The sequence below is a fragment of the Berghia stephanieae genome, chromosome 2 (genome assembly GCF_034508935.2).
Source record: "Berghia stephanieae isolate SIO BIC M18660-M18661 chromosome 2, UCSD_Bste_1.3, whole genome shotgun sequence".
NCBI lineage: Eukaryota > Metazoa > Mollusca > Gastropoda > Nudibranchia > Aeolidiidae > Berghia > Berghia stephanieae.
The window spans coordinates 102,305,409-102,324,574 of NC_088361.1; the positions used below are offsets into that span (position 1 = coordinate 102,305,409).

At 37.7% G+C, this 19,166-nt stretch overlaps 1 protein-coding gene across 1 annotated transcript in view; it reads right to left on the reverse strand.

The window, feature by feature from the left end:
• Positions 1–387: 387 nt before the first annotated feature.
• The window catches only part of LOC144966092 (WD repeat-containing protein 41-like), a 32,540-nt gene continuing 13,761 nt past the window's right edge, over positions 388–19,166 (reverse strand). The window contains exons 9-15 of the mRNA XM_078902157.1: positions 17,944–18,048; positions 16,466–16,620; positions 12,767–12,897; positions 11,591–11,719; positions 10,004–10,085; positions 4,513–4,581; positions 388–2,854 (exon numbers count right to left, since the gene is read on the reverse strand). Of these exons, the coding sequence (XP_078758283.1) occupies positions 2,780–2,854; positions 4,513–4,581; positions 10,004–10,085; positions 11,591–11,719; positions 12,767–12,897; positions 16,466–16,620; positions 17,944–18,048 (746 nt within the window). The 3' untranslated portion in view covers positions 388–2,779. The remainder of the gene's footprint in view (positions 2,855–4,512; positions 4,582–10,003; positions 10,086–11,590; positions 11,720–12,766; positions 12,898–16,465; positions 16,621–17,943; positions 18,049–19,166) is intronic.

Genomic DNA, 19,166 nt, shown 5'->3' on the forward strand with positions numbered 1-19,166 from the left:
ACTATCCCATTTTATTCCTTTTTAATGGCGCTGATATAACCTAAATGTGTTGCAAGCGCCGTAAAACCCTTAATAACAATAACATCATTCCCCTTTGTCCTACTATCACTTGTGTGCTTTAAATGTAAATCTATAAATTTTTTTACTGTCCCATTTTCTTTCTCTAACTGGTGCCGAAATGACATGAATGTGTTGCAAGCACTGTAAAACCCTTAAAAACTGACAACCCCCCCCCCCCCCCCCCCCCCCCCCCCAAAAAAAAAACAAAAAAAAACAGATGAGGCACGCTGAAGGATTGCTCTTGAATTTACTTCTGTTCTTTAATTCAACGACCATAATGCTAAAGTCATGCTCTAAAAGCTACAAATAAACAATGAACAAATTAGATTGATTTCTATAGCTCAATATTTATTATTGCAATGTGACAAGAATGGGCATAATAGGGCAAAGAAATCGTGACTGGCCAGCACTCAGTGATTGATTAACACAATTCTAGTGTGTAACTCTCACTCTCTTTTGGGACACAATGACACACATCAGCACTCAGTTATTCATTCACACAGACTATAGTGTGTAGCTACAGCTCTCCAGATACAGTAACACACCAATATTCAGCGATTCATTCACACAGACTCTAGTGTGTAACCATAACTCTTTTATGACACAGTGACACACCAACATTCTGGCATGGCGGCTTTTTGCAAAATAAAATCCAAAATTTTGCAAGCAAAAAATCAACAAAAGTTGATAAAAAATTGTGGTTGATTTTCGTAAAAACTGACATTAAGTTAAAGAATGAGAGAAATTTGGGACCTAAAATTTGCCAAAATTTGCCAAAAAAAACCCCCAAAATTTGCCAAGAAATTTGCCAAAAAGACCAAAATTTGCCCAAAAATTTGCAGAGAACTAAGCGTTTCAGTAAAAACTAACACGCGATACAGAAAAAAATATATATAAAAGACAATTTATTGACTTGAGAAATGAAATGACTGTGAATAGCGTTGTTACAAAGATTTTAAAGGATCATTATCCGTAGAGAGTAGCTTCCCTTGGTTTGGGTCCAGGCAAAGCTGCAACATTTCTCAAGTTTTGCATCTTTTTTTTTTTTTCGTTATTTTGGTTTCGCTTCTTTTTTTCCCCAAAATTTGCCACGCGATTTGCCAATTTTCCCAAAATTTGCCACGATTTGGCAATTTTGGGAAATTTGCCCAAATTTGCGGATCGCCCTGCTAAATGCAGATGACAGACATACTCATGAACTCACACACACACATTCACATACAGATAAACACACATACACACACACACATCTACTGTGCACAATTCATTGTTTCTAGATATCATATGAGCAACTGTGAAAATTGATGTTTAGTATCGAATAGTCATCGAATTATCATTCATAAATATTAAATCAGATCAACTGATTCATTAAAACTTCTTTGTCAGATGAAATACGTAGATAAAACAGGTCATGGTTTGTTCTAGTAAGCTAACCGATTTATTTCTGTACGATCACATGTGATAAATACGATAAAAACAACACATTATGGTGTGTCAGTTCCGATGACGTCCCATCTACATTAAACTAAAACAAATTAAACAAGAACACGTGCATAGCTCGTGTCTTTCACAGGGAGTGGAAATTTGTTTTGAAATGATGGCTGCAAACGGTATTTTTTCCCTAACTAGAGGTCTAGATTACAAGATATCATCATTATGCCACATAATGAAAACGGCAACTATCGCAGATAATGAACAAATAAAAAGCCAGTCCTGATGTTTCTGCACTAAATCATTAGTAATTCAAAACGTTTAAGATAAACTCCGTTCCTGAGCTTGTCCAGATAAGATAAAACTCATGAATCTGAATTTGTCCGAGGGGATTGACAAGGTGTCTCTCAATCATGAATCTCCCTGCCCTCCCTCTTCATGTCCCATTTATTAGTTTCCTCATCGCGCAATATATTCACTTGCCACAATATAAAAACAAAACAAATACTGCCTAGACAAATTGGAATGTGTAGTGTGTGCAAAGATTCACCAGAGAACGTACATTCATAGGTGTGTAAGTCCTTTGGATTCACTGAAATTACAAGCATGTGAACATGAGTTTGTGCTATAGCCCCCATAATATGGGTTGTGCCTTTGTCTATAATCCCTTCCCCCCTCATTGTGTCATCCATGCACCCCCCCCCCCCCCCACAACCAGAACGAGACTGGCACTCATCACTCAATTAGCCTAGACCATTTAGTCTTGTAACGATAGTGTCTCAACTCTCCTACTTTTTTCCATTCTCATTCAGCCTTGCAGAGCTTTTAGTTTTAGATCACCGTATTTATGTTGCCTTGAGAAAGATAACTCTTAAAAGACATATAGTAGTATTTAAAAAGTCAATTTTAGTTTAGCCAAGCTTAACAGTAACAGGAAACTGGGCGTCTTTCTGGAGATACGTATTCATTAAAGGACAACAAGTACATTAAACATACGTTTGTGTCGCTGAAAAGTTGTTCCCCTCGAGATTTTAGATAAAATAAACCTCGGATTAGATCCTGGCCCCTGGGAGTTTATATTTAACGGACTGCGGTGCATCTTTTACTTTCAAGCCTGGAAGATACAAGATGATTCTATCCATTTTTTTCATGGCGCACACACACTTACAAAATCTCGAGAAAAAAAAGCCAGATTTTGCGGCCGCAATGCAAATCGGGGATTTTCTGAAGTCCTTTGCGGCTGCAAGCGATGCAAAAAACGGCCATACCAGAAAATTGAATGATTCATTCACACAATTCCATCTCTGTTGAACAAAAGCTGCTGGACTGCTTGATTTCTTTTTACTTTCTGCATCTCAGAGTTCTGTCAAGGAAAAACATTGAAAGTAACGTGTAACAGGGAATACTAAGCCACTACAAAATGGATAAAATACTTTTTATTTTTTTGTTCGACTATGTGGCCTTGTGGTATGACATGTGGTCTTGTGGTAGGATAGGAAGGTCCAGTGTTGTTCAAGTCCCAATTTAAACAACACATGGTTAAGTCCTTGAAAAAAAGCTCTTTACTCACATTCTCTTACCATACTCAGGTGTGAATTGAGTACCTGGCCGTTAATAGCGTTGTCTCTGTCAGAAACATTTGTAATATTGCCAAACAGGCATGTCTCGTCCTTCGTTTTAAGTGTTGCTGTTGGCCAGGGACCCCTTGTAAATTGCTTTGAGAATGTTTAGTGCTATTGAGCAACACATGTATCCTGTTTTTAACGGGTGCAATTCATGCTAGTCTGTAAAACTTGTCTCACAGGACGAGATGGCCAAATGGATAAGGCATTGCTATTTCACCATGAAGACCTGGTTTGAGCCTTGTCATTGGTATCCCATTTTTTTTTTATTCCTTCCTTACAAGCAGGAAACTTAGCCCCAATTTCTCACTTTACTGAAATGCAAAGCGACTGATGCCTGGATTATCTCAAGTGTTTCTCTAGATATACCGTTCCAAAAAAAAAAATTCCCTTTAGAACTTAACTTGATCATTTATACAGCGCAATATCCTTTAAACATGCTCAAAGTATTTTACAAGTGGTCCCTAGCTACCAGTAAGACTTAACATAAGGGATGAGACATGACACCTGTTAGGCGATATTTCATACATTTCTTTGGACAGAGACAATGCTGTTAACAGCCAGGTACTTATTTTGCACCTGATTATGGTGAGAGAATGTGAGTAAGAGCCTTTTCAAAGGACTGCTCACACAGAAACAGGACTCGATCCCTGGACCTAGCCGAATGAGTAAGGCAAATTATAATTTAATTATTTCAATATCATTCAATCATTTTCACACAGTATGCAAACTTTCAGTATCCATTTAACATTCATTGTAACACTTAAAGATAGGCTAAGATGAACTTACTAATTTAACAAGAAAAATAAAAGGTTGAGATAGTTCATTGGCAAAAGATTTGTAATTGATCCGATTGACAAATTTTTTTTTTTTTGTTTTTAAGGGTTTTACGGCGCTTGCAACACATTTAGGTTATATCAGCGCCAGTAAAAAGGAAGAAAATGGATAGTAAAAAGTTCTAGAATTACAATTAAAGCATCCAAGAAAAAGTAAGACAAAGGGACACTGAGAACAAATAGGGATCAGATGTAGATTCCAAGAGCATACCATCAATGTACTTAGTTTGAGATCACCAATAAGTCTCATCCGGACACAAGCACGGCCCCCACTAAGAGGAACACACTCAAATGCTTACATTATGAATTATAGCAAATATAATAATACATAACAGAGAGATGATTTACAAGGAAAAAAATATCATCTCCAATACAATAACCATGCATTTGACTGTTTCCCTCCCAGCCAGGACCCCGACCAGGGCCAGGACAAAACCAAGCAATCCCATTCTAAGACAAAGACAAAATGCAAGTTGGAAAACAGATATAGGGGGATAGAAGACACAATAAGTACCTCCCTGCCCACTGTGGGAGGTAGGAACCCCACCCAGCGATTGACAAACCTTCCAAATGATGACCAGACCGTCAGCTCCACAGGAGACGATTCCCTCATTGTTGAAGTCCAAGAAATCCTGTGGAATTAGTAAGAAATGAAGTGAGTAGGAAAGTGCCAGAAGACAATATAGAATAAAAACTTCGCAGCGTCAATGGGGGCTCGAACCTGCAACCTTACTGGTATGACACTCCGTCTGTCCGGGGAGATCGTGACTCTACCGTATGACCTATCCGCGACCTAAAAAAAAGTCGCTTCACAGCGGAATTATCATAAAATCTTGTTTAAATTTTTTTAAACATAGACAAAACCGTATGGAGGATTCATGAAATGTGGATCAACATTATTACATATTGCCAGCCCCTTATATAAAAAACAAAAGAAACAACAAAAAATGGGTGTCCTGTTAGCTCAGTGGTTAGATCACTCGCCTTACAAGTACAGGGACTAGTTTTGATCCTGGATGCGGTTGAGATTTTTTTTTTCTGAACCCCTAGTCCATCCAGCATTGGTTGGGTTGCTGGGTACATTAGACCTGGTGGAAAGTACTTTGCGATAGACCAGCATCCTATCCAAAGCTGGCAAGCAACTGCTACTGTCTGTTTAACACTACAGAAAACTAATGTCAAACCCGGGATCACGTGTCTTGTGGCCTTTAACTCACTCAACCCTAACACCGACCATATCCGTAGTTTACTCACTCAACCCTAACACCAACTATATCCATAAAGAAAAAAAATTAATTAAAATTAAATTGAGCTTTTATATAGCGCAATATCCACTAAACGTGCTCAAAGCGCTTTACAAGGGGTCCCTGGTCAACAGCAACATTTAACATGTAGGACGGGACATAACGCCTGTTAGGCGATATTACAATTTTTCGGACAAAGACAACGCTGTTACCGGCCAGGTACTCATTTTACACCTGAGTACAGTGAGAGAATGTGAGTAAGAGCCTTTTCCAAGGACTCAACTATGCGCCGAGCGCGAGTCTCAAACCCAGGACCTTTCGATCCGAAAGTGAGTGTCATACCACTAGACCACATAGTCGTAGTTTACCCGGGGTTACTTTTACCCCATGCCCATTCATTACATTTTTATGAGACAAATTATGGGCGTAGTATCAAAGCTAATGTTTTAAGTTTTTACATGTTAATGGTAGTTGAATAAAACTATCTATGAACCTGCTCATTGTTAACACATTTTTTTCCAATTTTGAAAAGAAGCAAAAATCTCTAGGATGGAGTGAGTTAAGGATTAATTATTCTACATATCAAATAAAATATGATTACATCCCACTAATGGATTGAGCTTCAATTTTTTCCCCCTCATCAGAGCCATTGTATTCTATTGGTTCAGGGTTTATCCCAGATATGCAGCTTTACATGGACAGTAACAATGATTGCTACCCCTCGTCCTTCAGAGTCAATTTCTATAGCATAAAGCGGACAATGGCAACTGCTTGCTATCCTTTGGATAGGACGCTAGTCTATCACAAAGTACTTTCCACCAGATCTAACAGACCTAGCTATCCAGTCACTGCTGGGTGGCAGAGGGCTTGGAAAAAATCCCCAACTGCACACGGAATTGATCACAGTCTCTTTGGGTGTGAAGCAAGTGCCCTATCAACAGAACCATCGGCACCCCCTGCTACCCCCTTGTAAAGGACACTCAACTCTGGCAAAATACTTACCAGATCTTAGAGACCCGAGCTATCCAATGAATGCTTGATAGACGAGTAAGTCAGAAAAAAAAAACCCAACTTAATTCAAGCCGGGATCAAAACTGGTCCCTTTGAATGTGAGACAAGTATCTCATAGTGTGGCTATGTGGTCTTGTGGTATGACACTCGCTTTCAGGTCAGAAGGTCCTGGGTTCAAGCCTCGCTCGGCGCATAGTTGAGTCCTTTGAGAAGGTTCTTTACTCACAGTCTCTCACTGTACTCAGGTGTAAAATGAGTACCTGGCCGTTAACATGTTTTTGTTTTTGTTTTTAAGGGTTTTACGGCGCTTGCAACACATTAAGGTCATATCAGCACCAGTAAAAAGGAAGAAAATGGGATAGTTAAAAGTTCTAGAATTACAATTAAAGCGCAAAAGAAAAGGTAAGACAAAGGGGAACGGGTTCAAATAGGGAACAGATGTAGATTCCAAGAGCACACCGTTAAAGTACTTAAATTGAGATCACCTAAAAGTCTCATCCAGACACAATCACAGGTCCCAACTAAGAGGAACACACTCAAATGTTTACCAATCATATAATATAATATGTAAACTAAACATAATACAATGCATGATTTACAAAGAAAAAAATATCATCTCCCAAAACTATAACTATACATTCGACTGTTTCCCTCCCAGTCAAGGAACTCCGGCAAGGATCAGGACAAAACCAAGTAATCTCATTCCATGACAATGACAGGAAACAATTGGAAAACAGGTATGGGGGGATAGAAGACACAGCATGTACCTCCCTGCCCACTATGGGAGTGGCCGTTAACAGCGTGTCTCTGTTAGAAAAATTGTAATATCGCCTAACAGGCGTCATGTCCCATCCTAAATGTTAACTCACTCAACCCTAACACTGACTATATCCGTAGTTTACCCGGGTTATTTTACCTTTACAAAAAGTTCACAAAGCTTTTACTCCATGCCTATTCATTACATTTTTATGAGATAAATTTTGGGTGTAGTATCAAGGCTAATGTTTTTAGTTTTTGCATATTAATGATCGTTAAATAAAATTATATATGTATGTTAATTTTTAATACATTTTTTTGCAATTTTGAAAAGTAGCAAAAATCTCTAGGATTGAGTGAGTTAAATGTTGCTGTTGGCCAGGGACTCCTTGTAAAGTGCTTTGAGCACGTTTAGCGGATATCGCGCTCTATAAAAGCTCAATTTTTTTTTTTTAAAGGGGGTGAGATGGCAGAGTGGATAAACAGTGCAATTTCACGTAGAAGACCAAGGTTTGAGCCCTGTTGTCGGCATCTCATTTTTCTCCTTCTTTGAGCAAGAAATTCGGCCCCTATAACTCCTCTCAGTCTTTTCTATGCGGCTAGTCTAGTGGCATGACATTCATCTTTGGATCAGAAGGTCCTGGGTTCAAGACCCACTCTGTGCAGCGCATAGCTGAGTCCTTGGAAAAGGCTCTTTACTCACATTTATCTCACCATACTCAGGTGTAAAATGAGTACCTGGCCATTAACAGCGTTGTCTCTGTCCGTAAAAATTGTAATATCGCCTAACAGGCATCATGTCTCATCCGACATGTAAATTGTTGCCGTTGGATTGGGATCCCTTAGTGGATATTACGCTATATAAATGCTATAGTTTTTGTGTGCTTATTTTTTCTTGAGATGAACCTTAAAGAAAAAAATTCACCTGAATAAAGGGAATTTTATTATCATTAAAAACAAATTATTTCATTTTAAATTTATTTCTATTTGTATATTTAAGGGGCAGCGTGGCTCAGTGGTACGGTCTTTGCTTCGTACCCGAAAGGTACCGAGTTCAATCACCCGCCGCTGCGCTGTGTGGCCTTGAGCAAGTCACCTCGCCCTAGCACACTTTGCGGCGCTGCTCTGCAGCTGATGCCTGGGTTATTCCAGTCTTCCCTTGGAATAGACCCTAAAGACAAATTTCCCCTTGGGGATGAATAAAGGGAAGTTCTTTTTTTGTTTGTTGCTTTAGGTCTCTTCCAACACAATTGAGGTTATATGAGAGACCGCTGAAACAAAAAAACAAGCAATCTAACAAAAATAGTACAAATGTAAATCAAAATCATAACCTAAAGATATCATAAGCTAAATTATAAATAACCAAGAACAAACAGGCAGAAGATTTACAGAAAAAAAAAATATCCCCTGTCAAAAATACAATCACAAACCAAAGAAGCAGGATAGGCTAGTAAAGAGAAGAAGAAAAAACGACATCACTATCGGATCGTGCACCCATGCGAACATCATAGGTATATGATTCAAGGGTGATGCTCCCATCCAACCACCCGCGGAAGTTCTTTGTTTTATTTTTAATTTCTTATGTATTCAGTTCATTTTATTTTTAAAATGTTACCAATGAAGCTATGAAAGACACACTGAGGTGAAAGTGATTTAAAAAAAGTTTTCACAAAACTGATAAAAGCAGGAAACGTAGAGGGCTAAATGGCATCTAACTCACTCAATCCTAGAGATTTTTGCAACTTTTCAAAATTGGAAAAAAAATGTATTAGAAATGAGCATGTACATAGATAGTTTTATTCAACTATCATTAACATGCAAAATCTAAACACATTCGCGTTGATACAACACCTAACTATAATTAGTCTATGTAATAAAAAGGCATGGGGTAAAAGTAGCACGGGTAAACAACGGATATAGTCAGCGTTAGGGTTGAGTGAGTTAACAATTATTGGAAATGTATACATGACAGATTTTTTTAACAGTAATAAACAGAAAAGATTATGACAGCTTCAAAAAAATAACAAAAATATTAAGCACAAAACATTTTGGGCTCATAACCCTTTTCTCAGCCAACAATCCCCCCCCCCCCCCCCCCCTAAAAAAAAGCAAGGAAAACATAAATATGAGTATTGATGTTTTCATTGTTTTTTTGTTGTTTGGCTGAAGAAGGGTTTTGAGCCCAAAACGTTCCGTGTTTGGTATTTTGTTCTTTTTTTGAAGCTGTTATATTAATTTTTGTTTACTACTTTTCACAGTCCACAGCTTCTAGCAGCTTAGTATCACTATGACAGACTGAAGAAGCTTGGACTGTAATACTGAAACATTGGACTGTAAGACTGAAACATTGGACTGTAAGGCTGAAACATTGGACTGTAATACTGAAACATTGGACTGTAATACTGAAACATTGGACTGTAAGGCTGAAACATTGGACTGTAATACTGAAACATTGGACTGTAAGACTGAAACATTGGACTGTAATACTGAAACATTGGACTGTAATACTGAAACATTGGACTGTAATACTGAAACATTGGACTGTAATACTGAAACATTGGACTGTAATACTGAAACATTGGACTGTAAGGCTGAAACATTGGACTGTAATACTGAAACATTGGACTGTAATACTGAAACATTGGACTGTAATACTGAAACATTGGACTGTAATACTGAAACATTGGACAGTTATACTGAAACATTGGACAGTAATACTGAAACATTGGACTGTAATACTGAAACATTGGACTGTAATGCTGAAACATTGGACAGTAATACTGAAACATTGGACTGTAATACTGAAACATTGGACTGTAATACTGAAACATTGGACAGTAATACTGAAACATTGGACAGTAATACTGAAACATTGGACTGTAATACTGAAACATTGGACTGTAATACTGAAACATTGGACAGTAATACTGAAACATTGGACAGTAATACTGAAACATTAGACTGTAATGCTGAAACATTGGACTGTAATACTGAAACATTGGACTGTAATGCTGAAACATTGGACTGTAATGCTGAAACATACCTGAACGGTGGCACCATGAGCACAACATTCCCCCAACAACAACGGTTCGTACGGAGATGGCATTTGACAGAGTGTTTTGTCCCTGGAAATGATACAATGCCAAGGCAGATGGAATAAATATTAAAAAGACGAACATTTAAAAAAACAAAAAAACAAAACAAAACAAAAATTCCCTTCCGTGTCATGCAATGATGTAGACTGAAATCAGTGCTGCCAACCCTGACCCATGAAAGTGTGTACAATGGAGAGCAAAAATAAGTCAGATTTTGAAAAAAATGCTCACAATCCTGAAAAAAAAAATTATAATAAACTCTAAATTTGATGATAAGCACTTAGACGATACTAACAATATTATAATTAATATTTAAACTAATGAATAAACTTACTCTTTATATAATATATAAATAATATCAATTTCTAGAATTCAAGTATAATCTGACACGACCCAGCCAGATAATATTATATTGAACTTCCAGGTCAAAAAAAAACAAAAAAGATTAAAGTGATAAAGTACATTTACAGAAAGTATAATTGTCAAAGATGCCTTAATAATAGAAATATAATAATGCATACAGCATTGAAAGCCAAATAAAATTAAAAAATAAAAAGAAGAAGATGGCATTGGCTGGGTCATGTGGCCGGAATGGAAAAAGGGTCACTTCCCAAGACAGCCCTGTACTGGACAGCAGATCTGCCGTCATAAGGAAAAAGACTGTATCTTTACTTGGAATAAGAGGCCACATATGATCTTTTTCCTTAAGACGGAAGAGATGGGAAGAGAAAGCGGGCAAGACCCAAAGAAACCTAGCGAAGGACCATGGAAAAAAATTAAAGGAAGCAGGCCTGTCCTGAAATACAGCCACTGCAAAAGCAGCCGATCGCAAAAAAATGGAGATGTCTGGTGGATGCCTTATGTGCCTCAAGGCCCGAAAGAGGATTAAGTAAGTAAGTAATAATAAATAAATTCCCTTTATTCATCCCTAAGGGGAAATTGTTCTTTAGGGTTTATTCCAAGGGAAGACTGGAATAACCCAGGCGTCAGCCGCAGTGCAGCGCCGCAAAGTGAGCTAAGGCTAGGTGACTTGCTGAAGGCCACACAATGCGGCGGGTAGTCGAACTCGATCCCTTTCGGGTACGAAGCAAAGACCGTACCGCTGAGCCACGCTGTCCCATAATGCATACAAGGCGTACAATCCTCAGCAAAATGCATTCAATACGATGAATGAAAATGAGTCAGAATACGCACTGTTTACATAAGGTTGGCAGCACTGAGACACGGTTATACTCTCCTGGTACTGATAGTTTGGATAGTATTTGAATGATTGGATTTTATTTGTTTTATTTTTTATCCAATAATAATAAAATATCTTTATTGTCCCCTAAAAAGTGGCAATTTGTCATTTGGTTACACATTTATAACAATACAATATTGACATAGACACACTCACACAAGATGCACACTAGTAACATAGTAGTTGTCGTAAAAAAAACCCCAAAAAACAAAACAAAAAACGGCATCAACAACAACACCATCATCATCATCGTCATCATCATCAATAAGATGAAGAAAACTTGATGATGACTTACTGTATCCCAGTAAATCTCTCCATAGTTGTCATATTCCCCCCTTGATGGTTGGCCGCGTGCTGGCCCACTGATAGTTTTCTTCCCCACAATCGGAGACAGCTGTCCTCAGAACACGTGATCAAAAAGTCACTGTCAAAAGTGAAGAAAACAATAATTAGTGAAAGATTTGACGGAGCGCTTGGATCTTGCCCCTTCCCCCTGATTGGTTCGGTCCCCAGAGTCAGAGGTTATTGTCTTCAGAACATGTTATCAAGAATTCACTGAATACATAAAACAGCAAATACAAAGGTAATATAATAATAATAAATAACCCCCCCCCCCCTCTTTCCCCATCTGCCTTACGTCACCCTTGAGTAAAATATTAGTGATCTGGATTTTTTTTCCTAAGCATGACTCAGACATATTAACTCCCTTTAATTGTATCTTGAAGATCATGTCTTAAATGTTAGAGATTTGTGCAAAGAAATTAAAGACCAAAATAAAAGTGTTTTTGGTGATGCTTAAATAAATATATTAATTAATTGACAAATGACAATAATATGAATAAATAAATGAATAAGCTTTATTCATCTGATGCAAAACAGGGTACACATGTAAATATTCATTCAGAAAAGTCGGTGGAGCAGGCCCTTATGTTGGAAATAGCAAGAAATGAAATGAGTAGAAAAAGGCCAAAAGACAAATTGAGAATAAAAATTTTGTGGCGATGGGGGCTCGAACCCGTGACCTTACTGGTACGACAACTACACCTGGCGTGGATATACTGTATGAGCTATCCACCACTCCAGCTTCATACAGTAGAGTCACGCTCTCCCCGGCCAGGCGTAGTTGTCGTACCAGTAAGGTCGCTGGTTCGAGCCCCGATTGCCACAAAATTTTTATTCTCTATTTGTCTTCTGGCCCTTTCCAACTCACTTCATTTCTTGTACACATTTGTGAATGGCATGGGTAGAAAGATACAAGTTATAAAAAATATTTCAATATCCCCCCCAACTGTCTGGATTCTAAGCTAAGATTCATGTCTTATTGTTTTAGTTATTGGCTGATGAAGGGTTTTGAATCCAAAATGTTCTGTGTTTGGTATTCTGTTCTTTTTTGTTTTGTTTTTTTTTTAAGCTGTTATATTGTATTCCTTTTTGTTAAATATTTTTTTCAAAGGTCCCGATGCCTTCTTACTTTTCACATGAAAATCCAATCGCCGTGATCTTTGAATGATGGGCGGATTTTTTCCTCACAATAAGCTCATCCGTCTCTGAAAGTAGGTCAAACACGCAGAAGCCACATCCAGTTGCTGCAACGAGATATCTCTGAAACGTAAAGGTAAGATAATCATACTTAACCATTGGTAGATGCATTGGGTTAGATTTTATCATAACCTTCTCCTTCTCTTCCTCCTCTACCTCTACATAAACCTACAAACTCAAATTGAATTCAGTTCTTATTGTGTGTATCCTATTACCCCCCCCAAAGAAAAAAAAATACCACCCCCCCCCCCCCCAAAAAAAATAACAAAAAAAAACAACAAAAAAAAAACGAAAAAAAAAAACAAGCAAATAAAAAATAACGAAAAGAAACAATAATTTTCATATCATCTGTTTAAGTATGGAAGAATATATTTTTATTCCTTTAATCTCATTTCAATACAAGTAAACACAGAGATACCAATTCAGGAGGCAAAGATTTACTGAACTTTGACACAAATGCACTGACCGACCCCTTTCTGAGTGCTGAACTCCACCAAAAAGACATTATATACTTCTTATTTTTTTCCCGTTTAGCAGCTGGTTGGAAAATATACTGATGTTTTATAAAATACTGAATTCCGTAAACAAATTTTAGAATAAATGAAAGTGAATCGATGATGTCCAAAAGATGTTAACTTTGGTGGAAACACAGCAATTAGTAGATAATCAGGGATGCACTTCACTAACATTGGAAAAAGTCTGAACATTGTTCTTGTCATAGCTAGTTGCTCCAACACCAAACCCACTCCACAGCAGACTCTTAGGTCATGGTCAGTGCAGCTGGGCCCATCCTGGCATTCCCTAAGGATGTGCTCCATCGTCTGTTCTGGGCATCCACATGAAGAAATAACAAACACAACAACAGGTGCAGTATTGAAAAGAGGTACCACGGTTTGAAATTTAGGATAGTCGGTCTGAATAAATTCACTACCACACACTCACTCCTGTTGTCATTCATTCGCTCACTCACTCGCTCTCTCACTCATTTTCTTTCTCTCTCTCTCTCTCTCTCTCTCTCATTCACTCACTCATGCAATCTCTCATTCATCACCATCATGATCATAATCATTGCTTGTCGCTCCAACACCAAACCCACACCGCAGAATATAGGGAGCAGACTCTTAGGTCATGGTCAGTGCAGCTAGGCCCATCCTGGCATTCTCTAAGGATCTGCCTCATCATCTGCTCTGGGCATCCACATGAAAAAATAACAAACACAACAACAGGTGCAGTATTGAAAAGAGGTACCACGGTTTGAAATTTAGGATAGTCGGTCTGAATAAATTAACAATCACACACTCACTCCTGTTGTCATTCATTCGCTCACTCACTTGCTCTCTCACTCATTTTCTCTCTCTTTCTCTCTCTCTCTCTCTGTCTCTCTCCCCCCCCCCCTCTCTCTCTCTCTCTCTCTCTCATTCACTCACTCATGCAATCTCTCATTCATCACCATCATGATCATAATCATTGCTTGTCACTCCAACGACAAACCCACACCACTGAATCTAGGGAGCAGACTCTTAGGTCATGGTCAGTGCAGCTAGGCCCGTCCTGGCATTCTCTAAGGATCTGCCTCATCATCTGCTCTGGCCATCCACATGAAGAGATAACAAACACAACAACAGGTGCAGTATTGAAAAGAGGTACCACGGTTTGAAATTTAGGATAGTCGGTCTGAATAAATTAACAATCACACACTTACTCCCTCACCATCTGCTCTGGGCATCCACATGAACACAAGCTAGTCTCAGCCAGCCCCCACATTTCATGCTTCCAGCTGTTCTCCCGAGTTTTGCCCGTGCTCTGTTCATTCCTGGGGAGCTCAGTTCTGTAGGGAAGTTCTTCTCTCTGATCTTCAACGGCTTCATTTGCATGATTTTCCCTCTCCCTCCATGTAGAAAGTCTGAATACAGCTGCATGGTCAGGGTTGATGCTTTCTTCCGTCATGAAGCTCTTTCTCGACTTCAGTCTACTTGTCGTTGGGTTGTGGTCATGGAGGGGGGTGCCTTGGGTTCATTTCCTGTTTATATTTCTGGGCTTTGGGAGCAGTGGCTCTTCGAATGTGGGGAGTATTGTTCTTGCAAAAAGCATATAGATAGTATGCGCTTGGCTAAGAAGCTCACAACATTGCCATCCAGAAGTATAACGGACCCACACACAACACTCTGTGTAACTATGAACTTTTATAGTCTGGTTAATACAGTTTAATGAGAATTACTCATAAACGTGGATGGCAAAAAACAATAACAAAGACTAGAGTGATGTCATTAAAAAAAAAAAAATAAAAGCATTCTTGAACTCCTCTGTTTGAAATTTCAAACTTGTTCCCAATGTGAGGTCATGAGGTCAAGGAGTGGCATCAGGAACTTGTTCCCAATGTGAGGTCATGAGGTCAAGGAGGGGCATCAGGAACTTGTTCCCAATGTGAGGTCATGAGGTCAAGGAGTGGCATCAGGAACTTGTTCCCAATGTGAGGTCATGAGGTCAAGGAGGGGCATCAGGAACTTGTTCCCAATGTGCGGTCATGAGGTCAAGGAGGGGCATCAGGAACTTGTTCCCAATGTGAGGTCATGAGGTCAAGGAGTGGCATCAGGAACTTGTTCCCAATGTGAGGTCATGAGGTCAAGGAGGGGCATCAGGAACTTGTTCCCAATGTGCGGTCATGAGGTCAAGGAGGGGCATCAGGAACTTGTTCCCAATGTGAGGTCATGAGGTCAAGGAGCGGCATCAGGAACTTGTTCCCAATGTGAGGTCATGAGGTCAAGGAGCGGCATCAGGAACTTGTTCTAAATTGCTAACACAGGAGTTCAAGCATCTTATTCCTCCTGTCTGTGCAGCCATGTTGTCTTGTCGTATGACACTTACATTCACATCAAAAGGTCCTGGGTTCGATTCCCGCTCTTAGCAGTACATAGATGAGTCCTTAGAAAAGGCTCTTTACTCACACACTCTCACTGTACTCAGGTGTAAAATAAGTACCTGGCCCTTAACAAGGTTGTCTCTGACGGAAATTTTTTAATATCGCCTAACAGTCGTCACATCTCATCCTGCTGTTGGCTTGGGACCTTGTAAAGCAGTTTGAGCATGTTAATTGGATTTTGCTCTTTATAAAAGTTCAAGTTTTTTTTGTTTTGTTTTTTTAATAGTATAACACTTAATATTATATTTGCAATCTACCGGGTAGGGTATCCGGCCAAGAAATCTCATCCCAAAACAAAGACAGAAAGCATGTTGAAAAACAGATATAGGGGGATAGACGACACAGTATGTGCCTCCCAGCGTGTCGTAAAACACCCCTTTCCGTTAAACTCAAACCGTTACAGAAATGCAGACGGACAAACCAAATCTTTTTTTTAGCTTGGGCGACCGAAGAGTTTCTGGAATGACAGAATTTATGAAGGACAACAGACAAAGCCGAAACGGCCACGAGGAACATGGAGAAGAATTAAAGAAGCTGATATACAGAGAAGTGGTAAGACCTGGAATGAGATAAAAAAGTTAGCTCAGGATAGAGAAGGATGGAAACTGTTTGTCTGTGGCCTATACCCTGACCCAGGCTGAAAAAGGCAATGATGATGATGATGCCCACTACAGAAGGATCAACAGACGTCATCAGGTAAGTTGTACCTACCTCCTGTACACAAAACATATCTTGAATACTGTAAGGAAATTCTCTGTTCCTTCCCTCATATTCTGCTATCACATTGAGTTTTTTCATAGGCTGCATGGTTGAGATTTGCCATATCACGATCATTCCATCTACAGATCCACTTGCAAAATTGATTTCTTCATTTCAGAAAGAAAAAGAAAAGAATAAAGGGATTGCAATGTAATGTAATGTAATGTAATGTAATGTAATGTAATGTAATGTAATGTAATGTGATGAAATGAAATGTAATGTAATGTAATATGATGAAATGTAATCTAATGTAATATGATGAAATGTAATGTAATGTAATATGATGAAATGTAATGTAATGTAATATGATGAAATATAATGTAATGTAATGTAATGTTATGTGATGAAATGTAATGTAATGTGATGTAATGAAATGTAATGTAATGTGATCTGATGAAATGTAATGTAATGTGAGTGTAATGTAATGTAGTGTGATGAAATGAAATGTAATGTAATGTGATGTGATATAATGTAATGTAATGTAATGAAATGTAATGTTATGTGATGAAATGTAATGTGATGTGATGTAATGTAATGTAGTGTGATGAAATGAAATGTAATGTAATGTGATGTGATGACATGTAATGTAATGTGATGTGATGAAATGTAATGTTATTTGATGAAATGTAATGTGATGTGATGTGATGAAATGTAATGTAATGTGATGAAATGAAATGTAATGTGATGAAATGAAATGTAATGTAATGTAATGTGATGAAATGAAATGTAATGTAATGTAATGTAATGCAATGTAATGTAATGAAATGTAATGTAATGTAATGTAATGTAATGTAATGTGATGAAATGAAATGTAATGTGATGAAATGTAATCTAATGTGATGTGATGTAATGTAATGTGATGAAATGAAATGTAATGTAATGTGATGAAATGACATGTAATGCAATATGATGAAATGTAATGTGATGTAATGTAATGTAATGTAATGTAATGTAATGAAATGTAATGTAATGTGATGTGATGTGTTGTAATAAAAGGTAATGTAATGTAATGTGTTGTAATAAAAAGTAATGTAATGTAATAGGAAATTTACAAACTGTTGATAACCACATACAATTATAAGGAGTGCTTTAGAAGAGCAATCCACAAAGTTACCAACAAGAGAAATTATTCATACAAACTATAGCTACGAAAATATATATATATACAAGAAATACACACTCTTGTTAAAGGTACATCCAAGAAACTCGGTTTTGAACCATTTCCTAAAGGGACTAAAAAACTGACAGTTCCTGGAATAAGTAGTGAGATGATCTTCTCACAGCTGCAAGGGAGCCTTGATCGGTGATGCAGTGAAGCATGGCACAACATGAATGAAATATCTAAACATAAGGTTATTTGTTTTCAAATGTCTGTTATAGAAGATTGGATTTTAATTTGTAATAATGATGAAGTAAATATTTTCCCTTACGAGATAATTTAACTAGACTTTGAATGGCTTCCCTGTGTGACTGTAAATGTCTGACTTTGACAATCTCGTAACCCACTCCGACACAGTGTGTCCATTTGTAAACAACTGTGGAAACAAAAACAACAGCAGTCTTAGCACGATGGTTAGTGGTGAGAGTTTATCTCGGTTTGTGTAGCCCAGACCTGCCTAGGACTACGAAAAATTTGTAGAATTACGAATTTTTTTACCACAGGGACAGAGCTGTAATCGCCTACTTGACTCAATAACTCTTTTTGAATAGGAAAATTCAGTCCCTTAGATTCTGTATTCAGGACTTTGGTGCATTTGTGGATCATGGTGATGGCAAATTATTGATTTAAAATCTATTTATAACGACTTTCATTTTTTACCTTGGAAACTACGAATTTTAACCATTTCAAGTACGCAGCTCTGGTACAGCTTTAAACGGCAGATGTAATTGCTAGTTATGCTTTGGATAAGACGCCATCACCATCACAGAATACTTTCCGCTATACCCAACAGATGCAGTTGAGTGGACAGGGGGGTTGCTTGTGAGGTCAAGATTATTTTCAATTTTGTCAAATAAGATTTTTCTGGAACCATCAGTGAAAATACAATAGTAATAATAATAAAGTTTATTTATGTTGCACCTAACCCCATCATCAAAACAGTTCTAAGCGCACAAAATTCATTGATGTAAAACACCAGTTCTAAATAATGGCTTACACATACAACACATACTCACACACACACACACAGGCACACACACTCACACAGATTTATAGATAAGCACACATACACACACACACACACAAGGCATATATACTTAGAGACACACAAACACATAATATATAGAAAGATTATCAAACGCAGGTAGAAATGAATCAATGAATAAAAATCTTTTAAGCACATTTGAGATTCTAAACAATCTGGCAAATGAAGGAAGGTGTATGAGCATGTTGATTTAAGAATTAAAGTTTGAGACAAATTTTTAAAAATAAATTATAAATTACAAAACAAAACTCCATGGATACATTGAGGTAACAAATGTTGTCGATTTCATCTAACAATCTTTTTTTTCTTTTCTTTTTAAATTTCTGAAACAAGATTCAAATTTAATTCCAAAGGTTACCCTTTTTAAAAATAATGTAAAGACCGCTCTTAGTAACAATTGCTCTCAAATTTCCCTGATAAGAGTTTTTATTTCTTTTCTTTTTTGTTTG